At 35.6% G+C, this 16,852-nt stretch overlaps 3 protein-coding genes across 3 annotated transcripts; all 3 read right to left on the reverse strand.

Annotated features, from left to right (window-relative positions):
- Positions 1-45: 45 nt before the first annotated feature.
- On the reverse strand, positions 46-2,355 carry LOC125868089 (laccase-12-like). Its single transcript, XM_049548691.1, has 6 exons — positions 2,244-2,355; positions 2,020-2,171; positions 1,696-1,940; positions 1,472-1,600; positions 413-1,369; positions 46-329 (listed from the first exon to the last, which is right to left on the reverse strand). Exons 1-6 carry the CDS (start codon positions 2,352-2,354, stop codon positions 199-201), a joined length of 1,725 nt encoding a protein of 574 aa, XP_049404648.1. The 5' UTR covers position 2,355; the 3' UTR covers positions 46-198.
- Positions 2,356-6,290: 3,935 nt separating this feature from the next.
- LOC125868088 (laccase-12-like) lies at positions 6,291-8,122 on the reverse strand. The gene is made up of 4 exons (XM_049548690.1): positions 7,878-8,122; positions 7,631-7,759; positions 6,520-7,476; positions 6,291-6,421 (listed from the first exon to the last, which is right to left on the reverse strand). The coding sequence occupies exons 1-4, from the start codon at positions 8,104-8,106 to the stop codon at positions 6,291-6,293; spliced, it is 1,446 nt and encodes a 481-aa protein (XP_049404647.1). The 5' UTR covers positions 8,107-8,122.
- A 3,749-nt stretch (positions 8,123-11,871) lies between these two features.
- Positions 11,872-14,815, reverse strand: LOC125868087 (laccase-12-like). Its single transcript, XM_049548689.1, has 6 exons — positions 14,586-14,815; positions 14,334-14,485; positions 13,967-14,211; positions 13,629-13,757; positions 12,363-13,319; positions 11,872-12,280 (listed from the first exon to the last, which is right to left on the reverse strand). The coding sequence occupies exons 1-6, from the start codon at positions 14,694-14,696 to the stop codon at positions 12,150-12,152; spliced, it is 1,725 nt and encodes a 574-aa protein (XP_049404646.1). The 5' UTR covers positions 14,697-14,815; the 3' UTR covers positions 11,872-12,149.
- Between the last annotated feature and the right edge of the window lie 2,037 nt (positions 14,816-16,852).

A 16,852-nucleotide genomic window follows, 5' to 3' on the forward strand; every position in this document is an offset into this window, starting at 1 on the left:
GCAAATAACACCAATGGGTATAGGTATTGATGAAGTAGGACACATTGCAATATTTTTTGCTATATACCCAAATGCTAAACTAACAATTGAAACATTTTTTTTTCTTAATTTCTCGAAAGATCTACTGTTTATAGCAATGCGAGATTCAAATTTAGTTCAAAACTCAAATTAGTTCTTGTTTGTTGCTTCTTGCAATCGTCAACAGACAGGAAAATCTACGGGAGGAGCCTCCAACGATTCCAGTTCACTAACTCCATTTTCCACGAGGAATGCCATCGCCAAACCCCATGTAATGTGAACATCCAAATGACAATGCATTATCCACACTCCTGTATTAAGTTAAATTTGTATCATTGAAATGTGACATTGTATAGAAAAGAGTTGGGGATATAATTAGTATTTGTTCTCTTACCTGGATTGTCCGCGACAAATCTGATGACTGTCCATCCGTTAACGGGTAAACTTGCTGTATTTCTAAGAGGTGGATCAACAAGGTTGAATTTAGATGTATCTGTTTTTGGATTAAAGTTACCAAAACCCTCTGCAATGATGTAGAAATCGTATCCGTGAAGATGAATTGGATGGTTTTCAGCTGTGAAGATACCTGTCCCCTGTAACACAACTTGCACTCTTGCCCCATATTTCAGCTTGTATAGCTTAGTTCCTCGAATAGGTTGCCATAAAGACCGGCTTACGTTGCCAGTATAATTAAATTTTACAGGTGGTACAGCTGGGAAATCAGTTGAGAAGACACCAGGTATGCCTTGGTGATGTGCTTGTAGAAGGGAAAAATTGGAAGGTAAGACAAAAGATACATTGTTCATACTGGCAGCGAATCGAGTTCCATTTGGACCTTGACAGTTACTGGAGGGTACACCTGTTGGGCAGTTCTCGAGTCCCAGCCCGACTGTGATGAATAGATTTTCATCGATTTCAGTGGGCACCTCAACCTTTCTTGGGCTTCTGAATTTGGTTGTGAAGGTTGTAGCAGTGGTTGTGTCATTATATGCTGGTAAAGATGGGAAAATGGGATTAGTTGTGGTACAATTGGAAGAACAAGAAGATGTCTTGTACTCGAGGATGGCTGTGGTTGTGGTGTTATCAAAGGGGGCGCCTTGAGCACTTGCATAGGCACGTGCTGCCATGTAGTATCTGCTTGGTGTCTGATCAGCTTTGATCAGGACATCGGTTGTCTGGCCTGGTCCGAGCATAAGGACTGATGTTGTGAAAGGTTTAACATAATTGGCATCTGCTCCAACTACAGTAAGCTTGTGGTTTGCCACAGTAAAGAAAAGCTGCTGGTTCAGTCCAGCATTGATAACTCGAAGGAGGTTGGTTTCGCCTGAGCCCATATGGACTATGGTGGTATCTGCATAAACATGGTTCATGTGAAAAACATGTTTTGAGCACGGAAGATATTGAATTATAGTTTAGTGAACGTTAGCATAACATTCTGGTGATAAGAACTAACCTTGTCTGGAACACTTGTAGAGGTCACCTGGTTGACCATTGATGGTGTAAGCATCGGATACATTGGGAGCTGCTCCTGTTCTTGTTGCTCGTCTTACAACGTCAATAGGATTTGTATTCCACCACTCACCTGATCAGCAAACAGAATATGAGCTAATGCATTTATAGTATTCATTATTAAAAAATAATTGAAGCTTCTGGTATTAAGAGAATGTGAAGTAGTACCAAGCAGAATAGGTGTTTCTCTTTTGGGCCTAGGAAATGGATAGTTTCCGCCTTCTTTTGGATGGATAATTAAAGCTCCATAAACAGTAGCCCTAAGCCACGAGCTGTGGGCATGCCACCATAGTGTCCCTTCTTGTCCTTGAATGGTAAACCGGTAAGTGTAACTCTTTCCTGGTCTAATCGGGCATTGAGTGATAAATTCTGGTCCATCTGCCCATGCTGTTCTCATTTGCCTAACCCCGTGCCTTTTGAAACACAACACATATAAGATCATCTAATTTATTGAGCAACATATGTATATCAGTTATGTGTGCATGAGTTTACCAGTGAATGGTAACATTGTATCGAGCTTTATTAACAACGTTAACCACCAGAGTATCCCCGTTGTTTACTTCCAATGTTGGTCCAGGGTATTGTCCATTCACCGTTATGGCATTGCTGGTTTTGCATAGCCTCTTCACTGGTGTTGCTTGAATCTGTTCCAAGAAAAACAGAGGTGAATATCATAGTAACTTGTAAAATTTATGAGATGTTAGTAAATAACTTACAACAAAATCATGGTAGTGAGTTTTCTCAGATGCTGCATTTGCAAAGAGAAGCAAAATGCATATAACAAAGAAAGAACTCGACGTTTTTGCAATGCTTTTGAAGACCTCCATTGCTTTTGTTTTCTTAAAAAACTCGATTCGAGTATTAAGATGCAAGTCAGTGCTTGTTTTGTGAAATATTGTAGAGTTGGGGTTTTGCTTTTATAGGGTTAGATTTTGCTTCAGTATGAGAATATTAGAGGGCAAAACTTAGTTAAACCCTGTAGGAGTTGGTTCACCCAACTTAGCCTACAAATTTTTCATGAATAATGCTTACATTATAAGTCTTGTTTGGAGGACTTTGTTATATTTTTGAATTTTCAAGGAATTTTATGATTTTTGCTTAATAGTAAATTAGTAATGATGTGTTGTTACACAACAAATTAAAGTTAGTTGTGAATTGTGATGATTATCTACCATTAATTGGAGGGAACTTCTGTGCAACCAAAACTGGTGAAACAATCACTTTTTTCTTAAATATTATTATTGTGGTGTCTGGATCAGCTTGCGTGCATCTCAACTGATTCACAAGATGCCAGTACAAATGCCTACTCTATCCATAAGGGCATGAATATTTCAGAAGAAAGATGTAGCGTTGAGACCTCAACCTACTTCATTTACCATTAGACTATATCCTTAGTGAAACAATCACATTAACCAAAGAAGAGAATGATGTACATATATATATATCGAGAAATTGGATATACCGGTTGTTTATTGCAAATTAATGAATACATGACACGTGTCTTTCATATGCATTTTTATCCCTCACCCTAGTTAAAGGTTCATTAGAAAAAGAAAAGTAGGTAGGGTAAGGTTTGGTTACACTTTACCCTTTTCAAACCCTAATTCTGAGACTTTAGCAGATATGTTGTTATAGTGTAGTAAATAAGAAAAGATAGAGGTAAATTTTGCGTATACCCCACCCATTTAAGACCTCATTTATGAGACTTTACTTAGTTATAATGTGATATAGATATAATAAATGACAATTTGGTAGATTATATTTAAAATCCAAAAAAGCAATAGCTATAAAACGCAATTGCCATTGTTTATTTGTCAAACCTAAAAAGTAATGACCAAAAATTAGTTAAGACGTAAAGATCTTTGGTCATAGAAGTCATAGGTTGTTGTAGCACGACTAGGCCTTTACCAAGATTATATTAGTAAAAAGGAAAAAAAAACAAAATTTGAAGGTTGAGTTTAGTAAATCAAAACTACATAGACCACGTACGAATAAAGATATTTTTTATTTTTAGGTTCAAACTCAAGATGTTTGAATCCACATTTTACTAAGTATTAGATATATTCTATTGAGAAACTTTCGCAATAATAAACTTAATTATGCTCCATAGCTATGGTTTGAATATTTACGGGCTGTAGCTACAGTTTAAGTTGCCTCGTTTGTATAATTCGCGGATTTGTATAATTCGCAGGTACATTTGTATAATTTAGTTATTTTTGTATAAACTCGAAATAACGAATTTATACAATTACAAACATTAGAAGTGTAAATAGTTATACAAATTTCAAATTATACAAAAGTTATACAAATTTTATTGTACAAATTCCGAATTATACAAACGTGCAAATCATACAAAACTAAAAAGTTGAGCCGCATAATTATAGCTAAAAGTAGGTCGCGAATTATAAATAAGATAAATTATAGCTATATTAAGTAGTTAACTAGTATATGCTTGCTTATATGCTTAATTTTCCCTATTCTATTTTATACTATTCTCTTATTAGCTCACTTAAAAAAGAATGACATATACATGCATGGATTTTTGTGATGATAAGCTTTTACCGTCACAAAATGTTACTCCTAGTAGATATATTTTATACCATAACTCTTAAAAGATTCATAGCAACACAAATTTATGTCATATTTAAGAACGGGAGTTTTAAAAATCTTCATTTCTTTATTCAATTTTATGTTAAGTCAAAAATTATGACACGCATAGTTACACTGAGGGAGTAATCAAGGGTGAAGCTAGTGCTTTGATTACAGGTTTTCCTAACCCAGTAACTTTAAAGGATTATGATTTCAAATCAATAAACTTTAAATCCCGATTCTAGCTATAAGAGTAAAATACCATAGGTTGCTTGTTTCTCACTTGTATATATGGTTTCAGGACAAGAGTTCCTCTCTGAGTTAGAGAGGTTGTTTTTGCAAAACAACCAAATCAAAACAGTAATAAAACAAAAATGAATAACAAAAGGGAAAATGCATAAGTACTCCCAACCTATGTCCGAAAGTTCAGAGACACACTTATACTATACTAAGGTCCTATTGCCCCCGAACTTATTTTATAAATAATTTTCTACCCCTTTTCGGCCTACGTTGCACTATCTTTTGGGCCCAGCGCGTGTTGACAATATTTTCAAGCTATCTGGTTGATAGTGCCACGTAGGTCGAAAATGGGTAGAAAATTATTTATAAAATAAGTTCGGGGGTAATAGGACCTTAGTATAGTATAAGTGTGTCTCTAAAATTTTGGACATAGATTTGGGGTACTTATGCATTTTCCCTACAAAACAGTAACAACTATATGCAAGGAAGCATAACACAATGTGACCAGCCTAAACACAGTAAACCACAGACGAAATCAAATACCAAGAGTCAAAGACTACATGAATAGGCTACCACTGCAACCGACATGGTGCTCTATACTACCACTAAATCTATCAAACCATATTCATTTAACCTTAGAAAGAGTTCCAGACTCAGACAAATTGGTGCTTTGAGTTCAGCTGTCAACAAGCTGCTTTTGCAGAATTTGATAGCTTGATCCGTTGCTCCGAGGCGAAGGCCGAGCTTGAAGTCAGCATACCATACCTAGGGGAGGGTTTTCCAGGTATTCCAAAGATCATATCATTTACGAACACGACCATCTCTCTTCCTCATACAAGGCTCAGATTCAGTAGGGACTGGAACAAGACGGCTTTTGCCAATGCTCAATAATTTGAAGAATTCGAGTCCATTCAGATAGCTAACTTTAGTTTCTCAGCTAGCAGTTGATAGGTCTGGATCTTAAAGAAATGAGGTGTTGTCTTGAAAATTCCACTTTGATTAATATAACGACTTCCTATTCATGTTGGCGCCAAGCAGCTCGACATCATCACAAGGCATTTTTGCCAAGGATGAGAGATCACCAGCAGCACAGATAAGTTGCACAGCAACAACACTCCCAACAACAGCAGAAAGATTGGGAGCAAAGTATCCCATTCGATTCTCGACAAATTGGAGAACCTTTTTCTTTGCATAATCAAGAGCAAGCAGTTTATCACATGCTTCCATTGTTTTGCACAAAACATCTTCTGGTACTGGCTTGCCAATTTTAGTTGATCCAGAAACAGAGACAAACTCGACAATATCAGCAATCCCTCCAAATCCACAAAATTTGCATCCATATGGTTACCAATCTTCTTAACAACACAGGAGTAATCGGTTGGATGAAGTAAAATTGAATCTAACTCAGGAAATTTCAATCGATACTTTTGGATTATGAAATTATGAATTATAACAACTTCACTATCAATATCAACTAATAAAGCAGTACATGCTACTACAAAATTATATTCTGAATCATTGTTTGAATATATTGTATCGTTTGAGAAGAAAATATTAAGGTATGATACAATAGAGTTTAAACGATATGATACAAAGTAACAATCAAAACAAACATTGTATTTAAACTTACAATACAATACAACAGGTAACCATCCAAACAAGGTGTATAATATATATAACTATTAATTTATGGAAAAGCCTATTGAGATGTCTTTTCTAGAATTCAAAACCTATAAACTCAAAATTTTACCTCCGCTATGAGTGCTGAATACCTTTTTTCTTATCTGCACTAGAATTACAATACAATTAATGTAATCTGGGGATATTCTGGGCTTGAAGGCGGATTGATTTTTGAGTATCCGCCTTCAAGCCCATCTTGATCACTATCTATAAGATGAAAAAGGGGAATTTGTTTTATGCTGCTTTTGCAGTCGTCAACAGACAGGCAAATCTACTGGAGGAGCTTCCAATGATTCTAATTCACAAACTCCGTTTTCTACGAGGAACGCCATGGCCAAGCCCCATGTAATGTGAACATCCAAATGACAGTGCATTAGCCACACTCCTGAATTAAGTTAAAATTGCTAAGTTTGTACATTGAAATGTGAAATTGTATAGAAAAGAATTGGGAATAATAGGAGATATAAGTATTTGTTCCCTTACCTGGATTGTTCGCGACAAATCTGATGACTGTCCATCCGTTAACGGGTACACTTGCTGTATTTCTAAGAGGTGGATCAATAAGATTGAATTTAGATGTATCTGTTTTTGGATTGAAGTTACCAAAACCTTCTGCAATGATGTAGAAATCATATCCGTGAAGATGTATTGGGTGGTTCTCAGCTGAAAAGATACTAGTCCCCTGTAGCACAACTTGCACTCTTGCCCCATATTTCAGTTTGTACAGCTTAGTCCCCCGAATAGGTTGCCATAAAGACTGGCTTACGTTGCCGGTATAATCAAATTTTACAGGTGGCACAGCTGGGAAATCAGTTGAGAAAACACCAGGTATGCCTTGGTAATGTGCTTGTAGCAGGGAATTATTGGATGGTAGCACAAAAGATACATTGTTCATACTCGCTGTGAATCGAGTTCCACTTGGACCTTGACAGTAACTGGAGGGTGCACCTCTTGGGCAGTTCTCGAGTCCCAGCCCAACTGTGAAGAACAGATTTTCATCGATTTCCTTGGGAACCTCAACCTTTCTTGGGCTTCTGAATTTGGTTGTGAAAGCTGTGGCAGTGGCTGTGTCATTATATTCTGGTAAAGATGGGAAAACCGGTTTGGTCTTGACACAGTTCGAAGAACAAGAAGCTGTGTTGTACTCAAGGATGGCTGTGGTTGTGGTATCATCAAAGGGGGCGCCTTGAGCACTAGCATAGGCACGTGCTGCCATGTAATATCGAGCTGGTTGTTGATCAGCTTTGATCAGGACATCAGTTGTCTGGCCTGGTCCAAGCATAAGGACTGATGTTGTGAAGGGTTTAACATAAGAGGCATCTGCTCCAACAACAGTAAGTTTGTGATTGGCCACAGCAAAGAAAAGCTGCTGGTTCAGTGCAGTGTTGATAACACGAAGGAGGTTGGTTTCGCCAGAGTCTATATGAACTACGGTGGTATCTGCATAAATATGATTTCTATGAAAATATGTCCTGAGCATGTAAGTTTACTAAATATTTTTGCTTTTAGAAGTAATCTCGACTGTGTGTAAAAAACAGTCGAGATACAACTTCTATAGGTCTTCTTTTAGTTTCTAAGGCAAATTTTTTGGTACCTTGACTGGAACATTTGTAGAGGTCACCTGGTTGAGAATTGATGGTGTATGCATCAGATAGATTAGGAGCTGCTCCTGTTCTTGTTGCTTGTCTTACAACGTCAATAGGGTTCGTATTCCACCACTCACCTAATTAATCAGCATTTCCAAAACTATCATTTCGACAAAATTTAAAAGGGGAAACAGAATATGAGCAAATGCTTAAGTAGGTATTTCTTTTGGTGTTAACTGAAGGTAGAAGTAGTACCAAGCAGAATTGGTGTTTCTCTTTTGGGCTTCGGAAATGGATAGATTTCTCCTTCTTTTGGATTGATAATTAAAGCTCCATAAACAGTAGCCCTAAGCCACGAGCTGTGGGCGTGCCACCAAAGAGTCCCTTCTTGTTCTTGAATGGTAAAACGGTAAGTGTAACTCTTTCCTGGTCTAATCGGGCACTGAGTGATAAATTCTGGTCCATCTGCCCATCCTGTTCTCATTTGCTTAACACCATGCCTTTGGAAACACAACAAATTAGTATAAAAGTGTAAAAATAAAAATCATATGAAATATAATCATGTCTTAGTCTTTTGGAGTAACATATATCAGTTCATATGAGTTCTGCATGCATGAACTTACCAATGAATTGTGACATTATATCGAGCTCTATTCACAACGTTAACCACCAGAGTATCCCCGTTGTTTACTTCCAATGTCGGTCCAGGGAATTTCCCATTCACCGTTATGATGTTGTGGATTTTGCACAGCCTCTTCACTGATGTTGCTTGAATCTGTTACAAGAAAATCAGAGGTCAGTATCGTAGAATTTGCAAAATTTACGAGATGTTAGCTAATAACAAATGGAAATCTTAGATATCTTACAACAAAATCATGGTAATGAGTTTTCGCAGACGCTGCATTTGCAAACAGAAGCAAAATGCATACAAAACATAAAGAACTCAAAGGGTTGAAGGGCTCCATTTGTTTTCCTTTTTTACTAAAACTTGATTCGAGTATTAATAGACATGGAAGTAAGTGCTTGTTTGTGAAAGATCTTAGAGTTGAGGGATCTACTTTTATAGATAAAAGTTGTGTGAGGTTGGTTGACAGATTATGTTACCAAAAAAACTTAGTAAAACTCTGTAGAACTGATTTGTTCATCCACTTGAACTTATCTAACAGCAGCAATTTTCATGAACAATGCCTTGCACTATAACTACTTCACTAATTAGATTTTGCTTCACATTAGCAATGTGATGTTCTACAGCAAGATGATGTTCTAAGTTGCTCGGACTCTCCAAAAATGCACTACTGAAGGATCGACACACACTCGATGACATTTTAGAAGAGTCCGAACATAGCTATTGTTTATTGTGATGATTATGATACCACCTTCCACCTGTCTTCATCAATCACAAATTGATGTTATACAGAAAGATGAAGTTTTGAGATTTGCTGATTCAGAGTGTGTGCTTAATTGGCATACAATGAATTTATACTGTTTTTGTAGTTTCTTGATCTTCGATTTTGGCTACTGGTGCTTTTTTTTTTGTGTTCCGATTATTACATTATTTTGTTGTCGTTAGTGTTCTTTTTCATGTTTGAGGTGTGTTACTCTCTATTTCACATTATTTTGTTGTTGTTGTTGCTCACATATTTGTATCTACTGGCGAATCTAGAATTTTCAACAACAAGTTTAAACAAATCGAAAGATAAAAATATAACGCTTGAGATTGGAACATAGAATCAAAGTAAATTTTGAACTCTCCTCCTTCAACCATTGAACCAATCTCTAATCTTACGTTCATGGATTAAAAATCTATACATAATTTTTTTTAAAAACACCTTATATATAATGTAATTTTTTGTCGAGGGTTCAGGTGAATCCCCTCGCTATCTCTATATCCGGCCCTATTAATCCCCTTTTCAAACCGTTTGGTAGGCTTTATTTAAGCTAAGGGTCTATCTGAAACAATGTTCTATCTCTACGAGGTAAGAATAAGGTCTGCGTACACTTTATTCTTTTCAAACTTCACTTGTGGAATTACACTGAATATATTATTGTTGATGCTATTATTTAGTAGTTTAATAAACTAATGTCATCAAAGCTCTTAAGGTAATTAAAAAATGACTTATCTCACTATATTTCAACTCCAAGGGACCGACGTAGCTGTAAACAGCAATTTGTTTACTTATTAAAACTCTTGTAAAGTAGTGGCCAAGAATTAGTTAAAACGTAAATATCTCATTATGTTTTTTGTTTTGTTTTGAACCATGGGGTAACTAAGTTTACGAGTTTAGAATTTTTAGTTCTTTTTAAGTTATTGAGTTCTAAATTAATAAATTATACATATTGAATGATTTTCTTAAGACAAATAAAGTTTGGATCAAAGTTACTGAATTTGGACGATTTCGTATCTCAACGTCTAACTATTAAATGTACATAGACTAAAGTTACTGGATTTTCTTTAACTATATTCCAAATCAAATTATATCACATAAACTGTGACGAAGATTGTATTAATTAGATAGGTTTTTGTGTATTGATTAATCGTCCATAACAATGACATTTCTGCAAGGAATTTTTAGAATTAAAAATGCTACTTAACCTAGATTGCATCGAATGTAGTGGATGATGAGGTTAAAGATGGTAAAGAGTCTTCTTCAATTTGTTGTGTTTATTAAATTAGCACTTTCTAAAACATCTTATTGGTTCTCAGTTCCTTTTTCTAACTATATATAAACAAACACTTGATCTGATAAATGATGTCTTGAGTAGGTGGTCTGTCACGCGGTTTTAATTTATTTGTCTTATTTACAGTTAGTTCGTTAAATATATGCTCTTTCTTTTTTGAAAACATCTAAATTTCAACATTTCACATATCTTGTTTTTTTTTTTGCAAGGAGAGAGAGCAATATATTTTATTAACAAGAAAAATACATATCTTGTTTAAGATTGTAAGGTTAAAGAATTTTTTAGAACATTTTACGTATTTTTAATTTTAAAAAATAAAATCAGAAAATAAATTGAAATAGAAGGAATATTCTCTTATCCTTAAACTTCTCCATAATCCTTATTTAGGGATGGATTTAATATTTTTGGGTTATATAAATTTGTGTAACAATTTGACTTAAAATATAATTAATAATTTTGTTAATACTTATACAAAATTATTGAGTTTACTTTCATGTTGTTCACACACATATTTTAGCTCCTTTTTTTATTTATTTATTTATTATTATTATACATAAATATATCTTTTAACTTGAGTTCATTTAATATCCATGTCTTCTAACTTGAAGCGTGCACAAGTAAATACTGAAATTTGTGTAAAATTAAATAATTAGACACACACGTTCTACGTGATATAGTGCACGGGCTACACACAAGGTGCCACATAGGACACAAAATTGCAATATAAGAAGTGCGTATCTACTTATGCACACTCAAAATTGAAGAACGAAACTAAATTAAATGACATATTTATGTATTAACACGAATTTGTGTGAATTATTTTTTTCTTTTTGTTACGTAGAAGTAGTGTCGAATCTAACGTATATGGTAGTGTTCAAGAAAATTCAATTACTTTTACTAAGGATAAATTTTATATGTGTATAAAAAAAATTTATACCAAATATTTATAAGTATTTAATTATAAACTCAATTAAGTATTTACTTTTGCCAAAAGAAAATGTTTGCAAGCAAAATTTGCTGAAATCACAAATTATGCTGATCGGAGTACTTCAGTCGCCGGCGGGAAAACGTACCATTGCCCCCACCATATTGACCGCCGGAGCCCGGAGGAACTGAAGCTCAAAGGTTGATGAACAAACATTGCAATCATGGAACGCGAAGGTAACGATTGATTAGGTCTGCTTTTTCGCTTAATTTCTCGAAAGTGATCTGTCTTTTTCCCCCAATTTATTACGTACTATTTATGCAATTCTTACTGTTGCTCTGATGTTCGTTACACTAACGGAGTGTCTTTCGGAAGCAACCTCTTTACTCTTTACTCTTTATCTCCTTGAGGTAGTGTGGTAAGGTCTGCGTACATTGTGTGCTCTTGACATACTTTACTGGATTTTTTGTTGTTGTTGTTGTTAAATTAGGTCTTAGGCCTAACTCACACCCCAAAAGCTAGCTCAAAGGGAGGAGGATTGCCCAAGCCTTATAAGGAGTCCACCCATCTCATTAACCACCAATGTGGGTCTTTTGTCATTCTTTAACAGTTGTTGTTATAGCAATGTGAGATTCAAGTTTAGTTCAAAACTCAAGTAAATTCTTCCGCACTCGAAACAATACAACTGGTTTAATCTGGGCAATATGCTGCCTTAATTCTAAGATATCTGGTGTATTACATAGCAATTTTTGGCACCATATTGACCATAAATTCTAGGAAAAGGGGGGAAAATGTAGTAGAGCAAACAAAAAAAAGAAGAACTAGCCCTAAATGGGGGGAACAATATCACTTGGAATTACTAAAACAATTAAATTGATTTCTCTAGGGCTTTGAATTTTGTATTATGTTGCTTGTTCTAGTTATCAGCAGACAGGCAGATCTACTGGTGGAGTTTCCAATGATTCCAATTGGCTGACTCCGTTTTCAACGAGGAACGCCATGGCCAAACCCCAGGTAATGTGAACATCCAAGTGACAGTGCATTAGCCACACTCCTGTATTAAGTTAATATTGTTAAATATGTATCATTGAAATGTGACATTGTATAGAATATTAGAATACTAGTATTTATCTTACCTGGATTGTCAGCGACAAATCTAATAACTGCCCATCCATTAACGGGCACACTGGCTGTGTTTCTGAGTGGTGGATCAACAAGGTTGAATTTAGATGTATCTCTTTTTGGATTAAAGTTACCAAAACCTTCTGCAATGATGTAGAAATCATATCCGTGAAGGTGAATTGGGTGGTTCTCAGCTGTGGAGATATTAGTCCCCTGTAACACAACTTGCACTGTTGCCCCATATTTCAGCTTGTACAGCTTAGTTCCTCGAATAGGTTGCCATAAAGACCGGCTTACGTTGCCAGTATAATCAAATTTTACAGGTGGCACAGCTGGGAAATCAGTTGAGAAAACACCAGGAATGCCATTGTGATGTGCTTGTAGCAGGGAAAAATTGGATGGTAACACAAAAGATACATTGTTCATACTGGCAGTGAATCGAGTTCCATTTGGACCTTGACAGTTTCTAGAGCGTGCACCTCTTGGACAATTGTTGAGTCCTAGCCCAACAGTGAAGAATAGGTTTTCATCGATTTCCTTGGGTACCTCGACCTTTCTTGGGCTTCTGAATTTTGTTGTGAAGGCTGTAGCAGTGGCTGTGTCATTATATGCTGGTAGAGATGGGAAAACTGGATTGGTCTTGACACAATTGGAAGAACAAGAAGATGTCTTGTACTCGAGGATGGCTGTTGTTGTGGTATTATCAAAGGGGGCGCCTTGAGCACTTGCGTAGGCACGTGCTGCCATGTAGTATCTGCTTGGTGGCTGATCAGCTTTGATAAGGACATCAGTTGTCTGGCCTGGTCCGAGCATAAGGACTGATGTAGTGAAGGGTTTAACATATGAGGCATCTGCTCCAACAACAGTAAACTTGTGGTTTGCCACAGTAAAGAAAAGCTCCTGGTTCATTCCAGCATTGATAACTCGAAGGAGGTTGGTTTCGCCAGAGTCCGTATGAACTATGGTGGTATCTGCATAAATATGATTTCTATTAAAACATGTCCTGAACCAGTAAGATATCATATCATAGTTTAGTGAATGCTAGCATACGTTGTTAGCTGGAAATTATTCCTTTTACCATGTATAAATTTGCTTCTATTATTTGATCTTTTAAGAGTGTTAAGATGATTTTACTGTCTTGAGTATTTGAACAAAATAATTTTGCTTTTAGAAGTAATCTTGACTGTCTGTACAAAAGAGTCGAGACACAATTTCTTTCTGATGCAAATTTCATGGTTACCTGTTTAAAATTTTCTGTGAGACTAGAATTTAGAGCTAACCTTGACTGGAACACTTGTAGAGGTCACCTGGTTGACCATTGATGGTGTAAGCATCTGATACATTAGGAGCTGCTCCTGTTCTTGTAGCCTCTCTTACAACATCGATTGGGTTTGCATCCCACCACTCACCTGATCAGCATTTCCAAATTATCATTTCAACAATATTTCTAAAAGGAAACAGAATATGAGCAGATGCATAACTAGTACCCCCTCTGTTGGATTTTATGTGAACCACTATCCTTTTCAGTCAAACAAGGGCACATGAAATGGGACAGAGGGAGTATTGTTTTTGAAAATTGGTCAAAGCTTCCGATGATAAGAGAAGGTAGAATTATTACCAAGCAGAATAGGTGTTTCTCTTTTGGGCTTAGGAAATGGGTAGTTTCCTCCTTCTTTTGGGTGAATAATTAGAGCTCCATAAACAGTAGCCCTGAGCCATGAGCTGTGGGCGTGCCACCAAAGTGTCCCTTCTTGTCCTTGAATTGTGAACCGGTAAGTGTAACTCTTTCCTGGTCTAATTGGGCACTGAGTGATAAATTCTGGTCCGTCTGCCCATGCTGTCCTCATTTGCCTAACCCCATGCCTTTTGAAACACAACAAAATAGTATAAAAAAGTAAGAGAAAAGGTCATATGAAACTTAATCATGTCTTATTCATTGGAGTAACATATATCAGTTCATTTGAGTTCTGCATGCATGAACTTACCAGTGAATGGTGACATTATATCGAGCTCGATTGACTACCTTGACAACTAGAGTATCCCCGTTGTTTACTTCTAATGTTGGTCCAGGGAATTGTCCATTCACCGTTATGGTGTTGTGGGTTTTGCACAGCCTCTTCACTGGTGTTGCTTGAATCTGTTCCACAAAAACAGAGGTCAGTATCATAGAATTTGTAAAATTTATGAAATGTTAGCACTTAGCAGATACCAAAGAAGCGAAATCTTGGATAGCTTACAACAAAATCATGGTAATGCGTTTTCGCCGATGCTGCATCTGCAAAGAGAAGGAAAGCACACATAAACAAGAAATAGCACAAAGGTTTGACAATGCTCTTGAACGCCTCCATTTGTTTTCCTTTTTTTCTAAAACTCGATTCGAGTATTAGTAGAAATGCAAGTCAGTGCTTGTTTATGAAAGATAGTAGAGTTGAGGGGTCTGCTTTTATAGGGGAAGAAGTAGAGATAAAAGTTGTCTGAGGTTGACAGATTATATTATCAAAACTTAGTTGAACCCTGTTGAGCTATATTGGTTCACCCACTTAACCTATCTAACTGCATAATTTTTCATGAAAAATGCTTACACTAAAAGTCTCTTTCTTTGAAAAATCACTTCTATGGTTTTTACTTAACATTAACGATGTGCTGTTATCCAACTAATTGGAGTTGTTATGACTAAAATTCAAGGGAGTTCAATTGAATTTCTTTTGTCGGAAAATATTATACTGGACAAATAGGATCAAAATGTTTTTTTATTATAATATGTAAACCGTTGAATCCCTCTGATATAAGGGAAGATTCTAGAGTTATGGGTTCAAAAGTTGCTTTAGATATTAAGTTCACATGTTCTGCGTCAACCTACAGATGCACTAATTTGTAGGTGTGAAAATATGGTACATTAAGGTGTTAAAAGGAGAGGTCTAGAAGGAAGTTGTCTCGATAGACCTACAGATACTTGGTATCAATGCATATACATGTAAAGCTTATTTTTCACTTTTATTTTGTTTAATATGATGATATGAAATGAGTTTAAATGAAGAAGTGAGGATTCATATGGACGATTTCAACTTATTTGGGAGCAAAAATATAGGTGGTGTTATTATTGTAGGTTCAAATCCCGATATGATATTCTAGTATAAATTCCTGACTCTGTTACGACGAGGAGGTAAAAGTCATTGGTGAAATTATAAAATCCTACTACACCAGAAGTCACTAATAGATGATGATTAAAATCTTCAGAAAAGTGACAGTTTGGTTGTTAAAAGATTATAACTAAAGTATGGTAAAAACGTAATAGGATAAAGTCTAGTGATGATGAAATTAAAGACTACAAAAGTCTTCTTCTGTTTGGTTTTGCCTATTTAAGTAATCCTTTTAAAGATTTGATTGGTTTTGAATTCTAACTATAAGTTCTGTTAGAGAAACCTACAAAAACAAACTTTGATTTTTATTAGTTATGTCTTTAAGTAGGTGGTCTGTCAAAAACTTCTTTTAAAAAAAACAATACAATCTCCCCCGAGAGCTCTGGAGTAACGGGTAAAGTTGTTGTCATGTGATCAGAAGATTACAAGTTAAATCATTAGAAACAAGCTCTGATAGAAATGCAATGTAAGATTGCGTAGAATAGGCCCTTATGGTCGAACCTTTCTCTAAACCCTGTGCATAGCGCGAGCTTTAGTGTATTGGGCTGCCTTTTTTAAATCTCCCCCAACCCCTCTTTGACTTCTTGTCTTTCCTTTCCTCGTTTTGGAGCATTTAAAAAGAAAAAAAAGAAGAGAAGAATGCACGTGTTACAATTTTATTCCTTTTTTTCTTTCTAGAGATTTTGTAATTTGTAAATATGTAGCACAAATGTGCACGGCAGGGACTATTTCAATATTTAATGTGGAGTATATGACATACGGTATGCATTTCAATTTTCATTTCATTTTTTTTTATATTTAGTATGAAATTTGGTATCTATGAAATACCAAAATATTGAGTATCATACGAAATACTTATATATACGATACTATTATGGTAATGACGGTTGATATAATAATTGTAAATGATTGTTAGCGGTGGTTATTGTAGCTTTTTACTTGTGCATTTTTCGCTAACATGTTTTGAAACACAATTATTATTGAAACAATTTTTCTACCCGACAAAAATAGGGAGAAGATATGCATACGCTATATTTTCCTCAAACTTCACTTGTAGAATATGATTGTGATGACTAGGAATTATGGCAATTACTGATTGTGGTGATTTAGCTATAGTGGTAGCTAGGGGTGGCAGAATGGGTAATTAATACGGGTATTCGCTCATATTTATCCATTTTAAATAGGTTGGGTATCCAACTCATTTAAAAATGAGTAAAAACGAATAATACATATAATACCCATTTAAAAGTGGGTAATTAAATGGATAAAAAATGTGTATTCACACAAACAAAAAAAAGTGATAAAGAGTGGAGTAGTAAGAAAGTCTTTTTTTTTACATTTTTTTTGGGATAGGGGAGTGGGGG

Source organism: Solanum stenotomum, chromosome 6, assembly GCF_019186545.1.
Source record: "Solanum stenotomum isolate F172 chromosome 6, ASM1918654v1, whole genome shotgun sequence".
Lineage (NCBI taxonomy): Eukaryota > Viridiplantae > Streptophyta > Magnoliopsida > Solanales > Solanaceae > Solanum > Solanum stenotomum.

Bases quoted from the DNA above. Each gene is read 5' to 3' on its own strand.
- LOC125868089 (XM_049548691.1), bottom strand. From the start codon at position 2,354: ATGGAGGTCTTCAAAAGCATTGCAAAAACGTCGAGTTCTTTCTTTGTT. The intron at 2,172-2,243 runs GTAAGTTATTTA...TTCTTGGAACAG, and splicing joins CTCACTACCATGATTTTGTT to ATTCAAGCAACACCAGTGAA. The intron at 1,370-1,471 runs GTTAGTTCTTAT...ATGTTTATGCAG, and splicing joins CTACAAGTGTTCCAGACAAG to ATACCACCATAGTCCATATG.
- LOC125868088 (XM_049548690.1), bottom strand. From the start codon at position 8,106: ATGAGAACAGGATGGGCAGATGGACCAGAATTTATCACTCAGTGCCCG. The intron at 7,760-7,877 runs GTACTACTTCTA...CTGATTAATTAG, and splicing joins AGAAACACCAATTCTGCTTG to GTGAGTGGTGGAATACGAAC. The intron at 7,477-7,630 runs GTACCAAAAAAT...ATATTTATGCAG, and splicing joins CTACAAATGTTCCAGTCAAG to ATACCACCGTAGTTCATATA.
- LOC125868087 (XM_049548689.1), bottom strand. From the start codon at position 14,696: ATGGAGGCGTTCAAGAGCATTGTCAAACCTTTGTGCTATTTCTTGTTT. The intron at 13,758-13,966 runs GTAATAATTCTA...AATGCTGATCAG, and splicing joins AGAAACACCTATTCTGCTTG to GTGAGTGGTGGGATGCAAAC. The intron at 13,320-13,628 runs GTTAGCTCTAAA...ATATTTATGCAG, and splicing joins CTACAAGTGTTCCAGTCAAG to ATACCACCATAGTTCATACG.